This window comes from Andrena cerasifolii, chromosome 4 (assembly GCF_050908995.1).
Source record: "Andrena cerasifolii isolate SP2316 chromosome 4, iyAndCera1_principal, whole genome shotgun sequence".
NCBI lineage: Eukaryota > Metazoa > Arthropoda > Insecta > Hymenoptera > Andrenidae > Andrena > Andrena cerasifolii.
The window spans coordinates 5,652,146-5,665,914 of NC_135121.1; the positions used below are offsets into that span (position 1 = coordinate 5,652,146).

Genomic DNA, 13,769 nt, shown 5'->3' on the forward strand with positions numbered 1-13,769 from the left:
CATGTAGCGTACGGGTAGATGAAAATATCTGCCAAGTTTCAATTGTTTTCACTACACCGTTTTAAAGAAATAAATTATAACTTGAGAAAATTGTGAATTTTATTCGGGTCATTTTCACTGCCAAAAGTTTAGCAAATAATGCTTGAGAAAGCATTTGTAAAGTGAAAAATACCTTCGTAGGAGTAAAACTAAGACTCCAACTGTCGTTAGAGTTCCTTGCATCTAGATTTACTATGCATAACACGAAGATATTCAAGTATTTCAAGTTTCATATACTTTTGTCTAATATTGTACTTCCGATACATCCTTAAAATATCAGACGAACTGATGCTTACAAACATGACGAAGTTACTACAGTAGGGAAGACTGGGGATGGTTTGGACACGGGGTAACATTGGACACTTTCACAATTGCCTCCATAGTGTCATGACTATTGCAAATGTTTATTTAATTTGTGCCTAGTTTCCCTATTTACACACTGCATACAAAACATATGCGCAAACTAAACAATCAGTTGCAATAATCAGGACACTATGCAGGCAATTGTAAGAGTTCAATGTTACCCCGTGTCCAAGCTATTCCCGGTCTCCCCTAAACACGAGCAAAGGTTTACAGAAGAACTGTAGAAGTGTAGATGCAAAATTACAGTTAAAATATCTTTCAAGCCACTTACTTGTTTATAGAAAAAAGGAAGCACTACTTATTCTATTCAAAAAATGAAGGCAACCCTGAAATCTCTGAAGCAGACAAGTTTACCATTCAATGCACCATTCAAAACCACACAAATTTGCCTAACCGAATGTTTTCTTTACTTTCTATGGTTTTAAAGCTACGCTTGACTCAGTTGCGTGGGACATTCTGTACGTGCAAGAGGAAGCTGCTTATTTGTTGCTGGATTCATCATTTGCTATAATTTCACTGAGCTTTGAAGCTTGGAAAAATTGTTTGCTGAATCGGAAGAATGAACTTAAGCAAATCTAGAACTAATAATATGGAAGATATATATATATATATATATTACACATATTTTATATATTGTTATTTACTTTGCGTATCGATACGCTCTTGTTATGTTTGCAATACCAATTTTTGCACTCTTTCAGAAGTCCTCAGTTTATTTTGAACTCCGTGAAAGCTATACTTTAGTCATTGCTGCAAGTTGCTACATTGCTTATCAAAGGTAAGTGCCTTGTAGGGTAAACCAACTAGTGAATGACCGAATTGTTGAATCTGTGGACCTTTGAGATTAATACTGGAATATATATATATAACAACAAAACAACTGTTGAAATTGCATTTAAATTTATTTTTCTTGAAATTAGATTTAAAATTATTTTTCTTGAAATTGGATTTAAATCTATTTTTCTTGAAATTGCATTTAAATTTATTTTTCTTAAAATTGCATTTAAATTTATTTTTCTTAAAATTGCATTTAAATTTATTTTTCTTGAAATTGCATTTAAATTTATTCTTCTTGAAATTGCATTTAAATTTATTTTTCTTGAAATTTCTATAAAAATAATTACCCACTCTTATCGTAATTAAAAAAAAAAATTATAAAATGCAAAACGTGTAGAAGCCCAGTAAATGACCGCATACCTTTAATAAGAATTGTACTTATTAATGTTTGCTTAATACGCGTAACTAAAAATAAAGGATATTAAAAGTGCAACTACACTCCATTTATAAACATATAATTATGTTTAAATTTATAATTGACATTTCTTTGCCTAATGGTCATTCACTGGTATGCGGTCAATTACTGGTTGGTTGACTCTACTTCTGATTATTAAGTCTGCGAAAATTTATAAAAAAAATTTTACAGATATGAAACAACAGATTGAGAGACCCACTTGATTGGACCTCTTTATTTCTAGAATTTCTCATTACAAATTAAGTTCAGATATTACCTAAAGATAAGTGTGAAATGAAGTGAAGAGCTCCATTATGCTGGCACTACATGTGCAGCTTTTATCAAAATAGATAATTGCTGGTTACTTTGAAAGGATTAATATATATAATCAAGTCTGCCTGTCATACACAGTGGTGCATAGAGTTTGGGGAAGAAGGCAACAGTTGTTTCCTCTCTGAATATGCAAGTGAACATATATTTAGAAGCCTGCACCTTTAACCAGTTAATTTAGAAGGTTATTGTGGCTAAGTTTTTCGTTTCAATTATCTCTTTCTTCAAAACTAACAAAATCCCTACTGTCCCAAACCTGTCTTTAATTATTAACGAATCAACTTATTTTAGTAAGTGCAAAGAACAGATGATTATACCTTTTTGTGATACTGTAAATTTTTCAGTACGGTATATAAAAATTCTAGCACACCTGGTCCTTCTATTAGTATTCTTTAAGAATCTTATACCGCTCTGTTATCTTCAGAAACTCTTTGTTCCAAGTAATATTAAAGGTAAATGCGGGACTCGCTGTATTTACTCAAGCCTTCGCTGTTATAAGACCAAGATGTGCGTCGAGTTCTTATATGCATTCTAAGACCTTGCTTCTGTTTAAATATGCTGCCTTCATAATTCGTTCAGCTTAAAATAATGAAAAATAATGAAAAAAGTGTTCTACCATCAGCTCTTTTTTAAATATGAAAAAAGTGACGATAAGGTTCGATAGAACAATGGTTTTTCAGGGAGTAACGATGATATAATCTGTGACAATGAGAATAATAACACGAGACGTGGAAAAGATATGTAAATAATTTTGTTTGTTTATTTTACGTGTTTCTTAATTTTTTCAAAAATATACAGTTAATAAAAAAAGTATGTGGAAGCTTTTTAAAATTGCATAAGTTTTTTAGAATTGGTCCAAACGACGTGTGTTTTTTTGAGGTGCTAGAAGGATTAGTTTGCTAAGTAACGTGATTCGTCGTTTTGAAAAAAATCGCGAAATTCCCGAAATTCGCGATTTTCGACCTTATTAAACGTTAACCGATTTTTATGAAATTTTAGGCATGTATATAACTTACTTCAATCTACAAACGGTTTTTTTTTAATTTTCATTACAGGCTCGTATAAAAAAGTTGAAAAATCGACCTTTACTGTTTTTTTCGCTATTCCGACCAGTTGCAATTTTTTTCAAAACGACGAAACACGTCACTTAGCAGACTAATACTTCTAGCTCCTCAAAAAAAAATCATGTCGTTTGGACCAATTTTAAAAAAGTTATGCGATTTTAAAAAGCGTCCAAATACTTTTTTTACTAACTGTACCTATTTGCTAAAATCGTATATTTGCAGAATTTTATTTCAACTTTCCATTATAGATCATTATCAAAAGAATCAGCATTCTTCGTTGATTTAAATGCACATGTATGTATAACAATCGTGATAAAGGTGACTGCATCCAAAATAAACATTGTAATTATTTCGACTATATTACTAAGAAATCTGAAAATTCAAAGCGGGCAAATAATGAGCGGGATAAAACGTAGCGAAGGTATAATTTATAGTAGGCATAAGTAAATTTTATTTATCGTATACATAGATTTCACAAACGGGATGTATTACAATTTATTACTTAAATGTATACGCGCAGTTTTATTCGCTGATCTAGATTAACTTTTTTCGCTGCTACTGTTTGATATTTTATTAAACAATTATACATTTACATTGCTTTCGTGTTACGTTGCATTTAAAGCAGTTATTAGAAGCAGTGTTTACTGTAATAATTGCCATCCCACCCTCGCTCTTAATTAAAAAAAAGTAATCTTATGTAATGACAAATAAGTGTATACGGAAAGCTTAAAACTTATTCTACAAATTCGAGTGACATAACCTCTCGCATTTCCAACTTATTCGTTCCGCAGACTTATCAGATTATCTTTTTAAACTGCTTGAATATTTAAATCCATACTGAAATGTATTCAATGGTACAAGAAAGTTTAAGTAATTGTTAAGAATGTTTATCCACAAGTAGAATGTGCTGCCCGCGGTACCGTTTCATCGGAACGGTAGAGCGAAGAACTTCTAGGTTTCGGAAAAATGGAGGCCGTAGCTCGATCAAGATCGCGAATCTGTCTGGCTCAATAAGAATTGAATCGCGTGACCCTCTCGTGAGAGAATTAATTTCTAATATATGTTTTCGATTCTTGGTACCTTGTTTTCTCCATAACACCGAAATCTAGGAAGTGGAAAGCGATCTTTACGCCGTAAAATGCAGGAGAGACGGTACACCTCAATTGTACGCTTTTCTCATTTCAATTAAAAATTTACCATTCCTAATGAACCTTTACGCATTCGACACATTCCACGATACTTCGTGCTGCATTTTAATTATATTCTCTAAAATAATTTTCCGATCCGGCGGATATCATTTTCAGTTAAATTGTTGTAATCGCTCTAATTTGTTTCTCCCCTGAAACATTTAGTTCCTTTATTATTCCTTGCAACTCGTTATTATTCCGCGGGACTTATTAATCCATTTTGTTCCTTACCTTCCGCTTCGTATCGGCTGTGCACGACTTACATAATTTTATGGATCGTTAACTGTTTCAGGTCTAGCAAGGTAACACGTTAGATGAGCGACGCTTGTAAAAAATGAAATCATTGAAAGCGAAGGTGAATACGAAAAAGCCTTACAGCAAATTTGGAAAAGTTAAATTGCCTTCGAAAGAAGCCAGCCCTGTCGACCCAGATTTGTCGCAACTGCGCCAGCCGATAGACACCAGCGTCTCGACGCTGTATCGTGCGAGCAAGATTCTAGAGGATGGCAGCGACGAAGTTAAATCTATCCTGGCGTACGAATGCGACTTGGTGTACGAGTGTCGTGTATGCCGGAGTCTTTTCAGAAGCCTGGTTAATTTCATTTCTCACAAGAGGACCTACTGCAAAGAGAAATTCGACGTCACGTACGCCAGGAATTCTTTCAACGATTACGACAGTATACGTTCCAGCTTGCATCTTCGAAATTATGAACACGCTGAGCGAGAAGTACTTAAAAACAAGTAGTCTTATGTAATTTACGAATTAACACATTCATGTTGATGTATCTGCAGCTTCTACGCCGCAGATGAAAATACTCGTGCAATTGAAAAGTTGGTAAACATGTGAGGAAGGAAGTTGAGAATTTCGAATTAAATTTTTCAATATAAGCTTTCATTTTTGAGAGAAATAGCTGCGTGTGTTTGTTGGTACACTCGGCTGTGTTACTGTGCAACACGTTTCAATGTATATTGCTATTTATACTTGTATTTCTTGGGTTTCCTAACAACAATTGTGTAATAGGACAGGGTGCTCAGTAGGGTGGCTCTTATTTGCTCTTGGTAAAATTGTTTTTCATGATTTTCTTCGGGGCACCCTCCAGAATAGCAACAAATAATTAAAAAAAAGTATGTGCAAAGTTTGAGCTCGATCGGATAACGGGAAAGGGTACCCCTGAGACGTTAAACATTTAAATCAGTATTTAACAGCTCGCGAAGTCGATTTTATATAATATCCTCCAAGTTATTAATTAAATAAAAAAATATGTGAAACAAAAGTTGTAGATCCGGACAAGGAGCATCTTTTATGTTCTATTACTTTTTCTCGTGCGACAAACGGTTTTCGAAGAAAGTCCGAAAAACTAAAAAGAAAAAAGCTTTTTTTCCCTCAAATTTTGAAAGTTTAAATGCTTCTAGAACACTTTTTGTTTATGAAGGCATACAAAAAAATGGAATTTTTATTTTCGAGGACTATTTTTTAAACATTAAGGGGGGGGGGTATATACCGAAATATGCGAAAAAGATATTTTTTTTCTCTTATTTTCAGTGTTTGATATGTCATGAATTTTTCCTGAAAATTTGGGACAGAAATTCGCAAAAATATCGAAGATATAGACTCTATATACATATCGAAGATATAGACTATATATATATATCGAAGATAAAGATCTATTTCATCATTGTTGGCCACTGACTACCATATAGCATATGTTGGCATGAATGTGTTAATTAATATGGGATTTGAATGTATTGCAAAGGAATAATTCTGTTTCATGAACTTTCGGATTGTTTACATTTCTTGTTTTCCACTTTACGGTTTGCCAAGAAATCGAATGGAATTATATGTAGAATTTCATTAACAGTCTTCCAAGTAATAAATAGTTAACTCCGTAAGGTATAGTCGTTGCGTAATTTTAAATAATCCGAAAGTGGAGGGTACAAACTTATTTCAGGACATGCTTTCTGAACGATTAAAAATAGAAGAAATATTCTCACATATTTTACGATATTTCATTTATTATTATAAAAATTCTAAAGATTTCAACGTTATTGGTAAATGTTCGTAGTTGTAACAATATTTTATTTTCCATTTCAAAGCTTTATTAAGTTTTTTTAAATGAAAAGAATCATTCATTTAAAGTTGTTCATTTTAAATGATAATTAACTATACTTACAAGGGAAAATCCCGAAAATTTAAAAAAAAATCTGAAATTTCGTGAATTTGTAGAAGATTTCCTCTTGATTACAACGCTTTTTTTTGTTGCCCAAATTCACTCTAAGGGGTGAAATTAACCCTTGAAAATTCGGCTATTTTCCGATTTTATTTTGTAACTCGCAATCTGTAAGAGATAGAAACAGAGTTTCAAGATAAAAGTTACTACTTTTAATTAGGAATACACATTTGGTAACTTATAGTTCTTACAGTTTCACGAGTTAAAACACCAAATCGGAAAATAGCCGGAATTTAAGGGGTCAATTTCACCCCCTTCAAGTGAATTTGGGCAGCAAACAGAAATTGCGTTGCAATCAGGAGGAGATCCCCTACATATTCACAAAGTCTCAAAATTTTTTGAATTTCCGGGTTCGGGATCTTTCCTTCTTAGAAAAATACATGCGAGAATAAGTTTCTTCTAAGTTTAATACATAAAGAACGTCAAATATATGTTGCTGTCAGCTTAGCTACAGTTTAACTTCTTCCATTGTCGCTTAATAATTCAACAAACTTTAAGAGAAACATATATTTGTTACAGACATTTGCAAGTAAATCGAATGTACAGGAGCAAGAAAAGGTGCACGGAGAAACTTGTGGAAACGACAGGATCTTGAGAAGCCAAGTTTCTAAAGAAGAACCAAAGAAGGATCTCACTGCAATTGTTAATATGTTACAGAGGAAGCAAACGGAAAGCTTACAAACGAATACAAATACAGAGCGGGTATGCCTGGAAACTGTGCAATCAAATTCATCTGCGGTTTATCAGACCGTGGATTCGATCGTTTCGATTCAAAGCCCTAGAGAGCTAATGAAAACACAGGTATAATTGCTAATCATTAATTGATCGCGATGATAAGCAATGAGATAATAGCATTAATAAATATTTAATGAAATTCAGGTAACAGAGCTAAAAGATATGATAAGTGGGCAAACTGCAGTGTTAGGTCCAAACGGGCAAGTTTTACAACCTAGTCAAGAATTAGATACTAACGATGCAACTCAGGGTTGTAATAACAAGGCAATTACAAATGGTCCTGTAAATGAACTTAAATGCTGTATATGTATGTTATCATTGTTCCTACTTATTTCTGCCTTTATGTTTATATATATATTTATGAAGATTATAATTGCATTTTTATATTTACGATATTCTTTGATTGTTAGGTGACGCATCATTCGCAACGAAAAAAACATTAGCAGTTCATACAAGGACACTCCACACATCTTATAGATTATGCTATCCTTGCCCTTGTTGTACCACCACATTTGCAAATACGTGGAGTGTTTATCGACATCTCTTTAAAGGTACTTAAAGAATTTCACGGCGTTACCATGTACATATAATTCTTATAAAAGAACATTAGTGGTGTTACATTTGATTATTATTGTAAATTACTAAGAAAAGATAAGATTCGAATTTGGACTGCAGCGATACGAAATTGAGCTGCAATCGAGTGAATGTTTTCGATAAAATTCTAAAACGATATTGTCGTGAAATACAGTTCACAGGAAGACCAATTTCCAAGTACGGAAGTTCAGATCACAGATCCAGGAGAAAGCGTTTATTAAGGATTCAACTGTTGCAGAAGATTTACAAAAAGAAGATGCCAATAAGATCTTATTGAATACCCCTCTGCGAGTGAATGAAACACAGGTATTGTGTTTTAACAATCCTTCAAGGGGGGTCACTCAGGTGAAAATGAACTACCAGTTATTTTACAGATAAAAATTTGAAAATATGTATTTCCATATTATTTTTTACGCTGAAATGAATTATGTAAGAGTTAATACAGTGACAATTCTTTTTCTTCAAAATTAAAAAAAAAATTTCGAAAGAATTATTCGATTGTAAAATCCATACCCTTATCTATGTAGTATTGTATACAAAGGCTGTAAAAAAAATTTCAGCTCGAAAACTTCATTTTTGTCCGAGTTATAAAGTTTTTTGTTTTAGTGTAGTAACTAAAACGCTCCTGCTCCGTACATTGGACATTCTTCTTCTTCTTGCAATGCCTGTTCTCTTCGTGATTGTGCAGTTCGTATCATTTTTCTTGCAAGTTTGTACCATGCTGAGGCTTTATCTTTATACCTGAGAACTCGTTTTTTGTGACGGTGTTGAACAATTTTCAATGATTGTTCGCTCATTTGCATTTGGTTGTCCTTGAATGAATGTAATATTGTTTTAGTCCATCCTTCATTATATTCGGTGGCAGCTTCTACGACTGCGGCTTCAACAAGATATTTTGAAGGAAAAATATCCTTTGGGCACTTACGCCATATCATGCTATTGCAAACCTTCATTGGAATTCTGCGTAAGGGATTGTGCACAACAATGGAGCAGTTTTTCATCGCCTAGCCTATTATAAATTGGTAATATTTTATCCAGAAATTTTTCTCTGATAGGTGTTCCCATTTTCTTATCATGAGAGCCAGGCTTTCTTCCTTTCGCAATTGCTGATTGGTAGAAACACCATGATTCTTCATCCGATGGGCATTTATAATGTTGTGGTTTCGTATCCATCAAAACTGCGTGGTATATCGTCGCGTATATGGCAGCTTTCATAGCTGTAATATTGTTTTTATTTCGTAATATAGCTTTTTTATAATAATCTGTCAATTTTCTGATTGTAACTTCTTTCAGGGTACCCTGACCTTTACCCCCTAAAGCAATGCCTTTTGTGCGCTCCTGTTTTACCAAATCGGTCAAAGCTCTCCATAATCTTTTGCCAACGTGATTCACGCACTCTTCTTTTTCGATTTCTACGCCTTCCCCGTACATTTGTGGACTATTTAGATACTGCGCGGTTTTGCAATCACCGTCAGAAACAAAGGTTTTCAGTCGGACACCATATTCTTCTGATCTTTGCCATATTTGCACTGCTGCGAACATTTCCATTGCATTGAACGAAGCAGTATGATTTTTTTGACAAACATCTTTGTGCCCTTGTGCACAAAGGTTGCATAGCATGATACGATGTAAGTGCCCAAAGGATATTTTTCCTTCGAAATATCTTGTTGAAGCTGCAGGCGCAGAAGCTGCCACCGAATATAATGAAGGATGGACTAAAACTATATTACAGTCATTCAAGGACAACCAAATGCAAATGAGCGAACAATCATTGAAAATCGTTCAACATCGTCACAAAAAACGAGTTCTCAGGTATAAGGATAAAGCCTCAGCAAGGTACAAACTTGCAAGAAAAATGATACGAACTGCACAATCACGAAGAGAGCAGGCATTGCAAGAAAAAGAAGAAGAAGGTCCAATGTAACTGGTAGTTCATTTTCACCTGAGTGACCCCCCTTAAGGGGTAATGCCACTGTAGAGCCCGGAAAGGCAGCCTGATTTTGAGAATTTTTTATGCGAGTATAGTGAATAGAATACAAATTCTGTTTGAAGGCCTTTATTGTACATACCTTGAAGTATGACCACAATTTTTTTTTAAATTTTTTTACACAAAATGGCGGCGCCACAGCTCAACTAAAGAAGCTTCTCCTGAAAACAGTGTTCCGCGGCCGGAAAGATTTCTCCTTCAATTTTTGTCCCAGAACAAAAAACCAAATATTTTTGAGTTCTATATAATATTATCTCAGGAAGTGTGCGAGGAAATGAAAAAATACTGTTTTTTGTAAGAATGCTGCGCGATTGAACAAAAAGTGTCGTGGAAAATTTTTGAAACGTTTTGTTCAATCACGCAGCACTCTTACAACAATCAGTAATTTTTAATTCCCTCGTGTACCCCCCGAGATAATCTTATATAGAATTAAAAAATTGTTGGTTTGTGGTTCTAGGTCAAGAATTGAAGGACAAATCTTTCCGGTCGCGGGACCCTGTTTTTCAGAAGAAGCTTCTTTTGTTGAGCTGTGACGCCGCTATTTTATATTTAAAATTTTTTTAAAAAATTGTGATCATACCGCAAGGTATGTAGAATAAAGGCCTTCAAACAGATTTTGCATTCCATTCACTATTCTCGCATGAATAAATCTCAAAATCAGGCTGCTCCTCCGGGCTCTACAGTGGCATTACTCCTTGATTCCTAGTAAAGTATTGTTAATATAATACGTAGTGTTTTATCAGGAATGGATGGATCACCTTGAATCTGATGCAGAACTGCAAAGATGTGGAGGATGTGGGAAAAGGTTCGACAGGAAGGCAGCTTTATCTTCTCATTCGCAGTATTGCCATAGGCGCGTCGCGGCCTATGAAAGTACAACTAAAATCAAGAAGACGAATCAAGTCTCGCCATACAGTGGTTTGCCCGAAGGCACAGTTAGTCCCACAGAGAATCAGAAGAGGCAGCCAAATTCCTCAGCTTCTACAGAAATTACTAATAGCAACGAAACACCTATTCGCGTAGAAACTGTTGGTAGTCTAAGTAAAGCGGCCTGGGATTCGTTAGGAAATGAAGGATCAAACTGCCAGAGTGAAAGAAACGAGGATGTGACTGTTATTGCAAATGGAGTAAAGGAAGATGCAATAAAAGATAAGCCTTCTTCCCCGAGCGACGCGTCCGATCCTTTAGAAATTGTGTACACTAGTATAAGCAAAGAAAAGCCTAAGGTTGGCAGTAAAAAAAGGAAAAACAAGGATAGCGCGAAGAGACTGATCACCAATACCGGTGAGAATAATATTTTCATTGTAATAAAAAGAGATGGCAATTATATAGAGGAGGGTACACCTCACCGATTTCGACGACCTTCAAATATATTATCGGGGGCATGATCGTGAACGACTTTTTCGCATCATGTTACCGCCGCTCGACCTTCGTCTCCGAGATATTTGCGAAAAACTTCTGTTGACTTATTCCGACACAACGCATTTCATTTTTCAACTTGTCCCGGGTATTAGTATTGGTCGGGGCTCGATTAGTGTGGGGTGTGCGTACAAGCATACAACATATTTCAAGGTCATCAAAATGGGCGAGGTGTCCCGTCTTCTATATAATTACTAAAAAGATAATCTAAGTGATATGCGTTTAGAAAATTCGAGTTACTTAAGATCTTATTCTGTTGCGTTAAGGGGTCATATACGTTTCTCAACGCTAAAACGTAGTCAATGTTTGCGAGTGATTCGAGGATAAACTATTAATCCGTTTGGTTTTTAAATTTTTTGAAAATTTTAAAAAATGTGGGTTTTCCTCGAAACATCATTTTCCAAGACAGTGGGCATGATGACTGCCTCACCGTTCATCCGATTAACATCATTATTTACACACATACTCTACGTAAGATTCGTTTTCCGGCGACGGTGAACTTCTTATATCTTAATATATAAAGCAGAAAGCTTCTAATATATTTGTGTGCTTGTCTGTCGCCTAAAAACTTTCGACCGATGAACTCTGGGATCACAAAATGTGCCTCAGCTCATTATGCTTGACTAATCCAGATGAATGTGACTATTTAAAAAAAAAATTTAATTTTTTTTTATAAAATCAGAATCTACATTTCGGGCGAAACCGAGTATTAAAGCTAGTGTATCTATAAGACTAAGATTAGTTAATCTACTGTGAAACTTTTTTTTTAGGAAACAATGCAACACCTCCGGAATGGAGCGCGCCTCTTGAGGTACAGACTGAAGCCGAGAAGATGGATTATGTGTTAATAATGGAGAAAAAAGTGGCTTCAATCGTGAACTTTCAGAAACTTAAGTGCCTTCCATGTAAACGAAAGTTCACGTCAGTGACTAAGCTAAGAAGACACGCTGCCATTCACATCGGTTGGAATCGTTATCAATGTAAACTCTGCGACTTCAAATGTTTCCTTAAGTGCGATTGCGTGGCGCATTGTAATAAAGAGCACAACGCTCAGAACAATCGTGTCATAATAGAAGCCATGACAACCCTGATTCCAGGCGATCAGTATACATACGAGCGGAACATTGTGTTAGACATAATTAATTTAGGAGAGGAGCTTCAGACACCAGAAATTGTGGAAGTCAGCGTTTCTCCGGAGAGTGTAATACCAGAAGTCCACCTGGAAGAGCAGCCAGTAGACAAAGAACAGACGGAAGTAGTAGATACAGATAAAGTGGTGCTTGAAGAGCCAGGTCCGGAAAATGGGGGAACCCCGGAGAATGCCAGCAACGATATTAACGGTCAAAGTACACTGGGGCTGGATCCCGAGCTTAGGAAAATGGTAATGGAAGTTATCTTTGGATCGTCCGAAGCAAATTTTGCGAAACAAGCGGAAGTAAAAGGAATAAAAGTTTCTGATGATATTAATTCGGAATTACAAAATAAGGAAAGCAGTAAAACACGATCGAATAACTCTGATTTGAAGGGGAGTGACGTAGTGTCTGCACAGAACAATCCAAAACCGCAGCGACCTATTCGCAATAAGATAAAACCTTTGAACAAGGATTTTATTTACGATTTAAAGGAAGTCGCGCTTCGAAAGGATTCTTTAATGGGGAAATCTTTCAATAAATCACTTGCCAAGAAGCCTCTGGCGCAGGCGGAGGACAGTTCAGACGAGGACACAGAACAACTGTCCAAACGTTTCAAGTCTCTGCAAAATAATGGAGTAACGATTCTTTGCGAGAAGAATGTCATGAACAAGTGTGAAATCAAGCTTCAGAGACAAGGTTTAAAAAGTAATCTTGCCTTCTCTAAGTGCCACAGCTAGTTAGGTGAAAGTGTAACATAATTGAAGATAGCGAGGTCTTACGAGAATGTTATTGCTTTAAGGGGTCTAGGCAGTCAGATCGCTCGAAAATCAAGTATTTTTTGCGAATTAATTACAAGGAGATGAATACAAATTGTGACTAGTACTTTTGGGTAATGTTTGTTAACACTATAAACAGTAAAAAAAATTATTTGAATAATATGTACATATGTATGACAGCGCTACAGTTGCCTGATATATAGGTTTTTTTTGCTGGAGCCGCTGTAATTTTGCAGTGATTCTGGCCGTAAGAAACTGAATTGTGAAATATTCTCTGAAATTGATACTTTGCCCTGGCCCCAATTCTGCCCTGAACCTATTAAAAAAGGGAAAAAATAAAAATTATAAGTATAGCGGTTGTAAAACGTCAAATTTTAAAGAACTGTGATTTTTCGCCAGGAAGAAGAGCCATTTTATTTTTTTTTATCAAAATAGGAGATTTCACAGACTTATACTTAGGTTCAGGTCGTAACTAGACATGTTTCACGTATGTGAATTTTTTTTGCAAAAAAAGAGGAAATATGATTCCGAGAAAAACGCGTTTAAAGTTTCGAAAGAGGAATTAGTCCAAATGGCATTTTACTCGGGAAGGGTAGTTTAAAAAAATGCAACAAAAAAGTCGAATTTCTGACTGCCTGACAGCCCCCTTAATTAGTCTTATTAATTTTGGCAAGATGACATTT

At 35.2% G+C, this 13,769-nt stretch overlaps 1 protein-coding gene across 3 annotated transcripts; it reads left to right on the forward strand.

Annotated features, from left to right (window-relative positions):
- The first annotated feature begins 1,962 nt into the window (after nucleotides 1-1,962).
- On the forward strand, nucleotides 1,963-13,112 carry LOC143367710 (zinc finger protein 800). 3 transcript variants are annotated; one of them, XM_076809822.1, is made up of 8 exons: nucleotides 1,963-2,147; nucleotides 4,507-4,941; nucleotides 6,962-7,243; nucleotides 7,322-7,484; nucleotides 7,588-7,728; nucleotides 7,926-8,077; nucleotides 10,502-11,042; nucleotides 11,948-13,112. In XM_076809822.1, exons 2-8 carry the CDS (start codon nucleotides 4,549-4,551, stop codon nucleotides 13,045-13,047), a joined length of 2,772 nt encoding a protein of 923 aa, XP_076665937.1. In that variant the 5' UTR covers nucleotides 1,963-2,147; nucleotides 4,507-4,548; the 3' UTR covers nucleotides 13,048-13,112. The 3 variants fall into 3 exon arrangements, with proteins under 3 accessions (XP_076665937.1, XP_076665935.1, XP_076665936.1); XM_076809820.1 differs by lacking the exon at nucleotides 1,963-2,147 and adding an exon at nucleotides 3,725-4,192; XM_076809821.1 differs by lacking the exon at nucleotides 1,963-2,147 and adding an exon at nucleotides 3,725-4,179.
- Nucleotides 13,113-13,769: the final 657 nt, after the last annotated feature.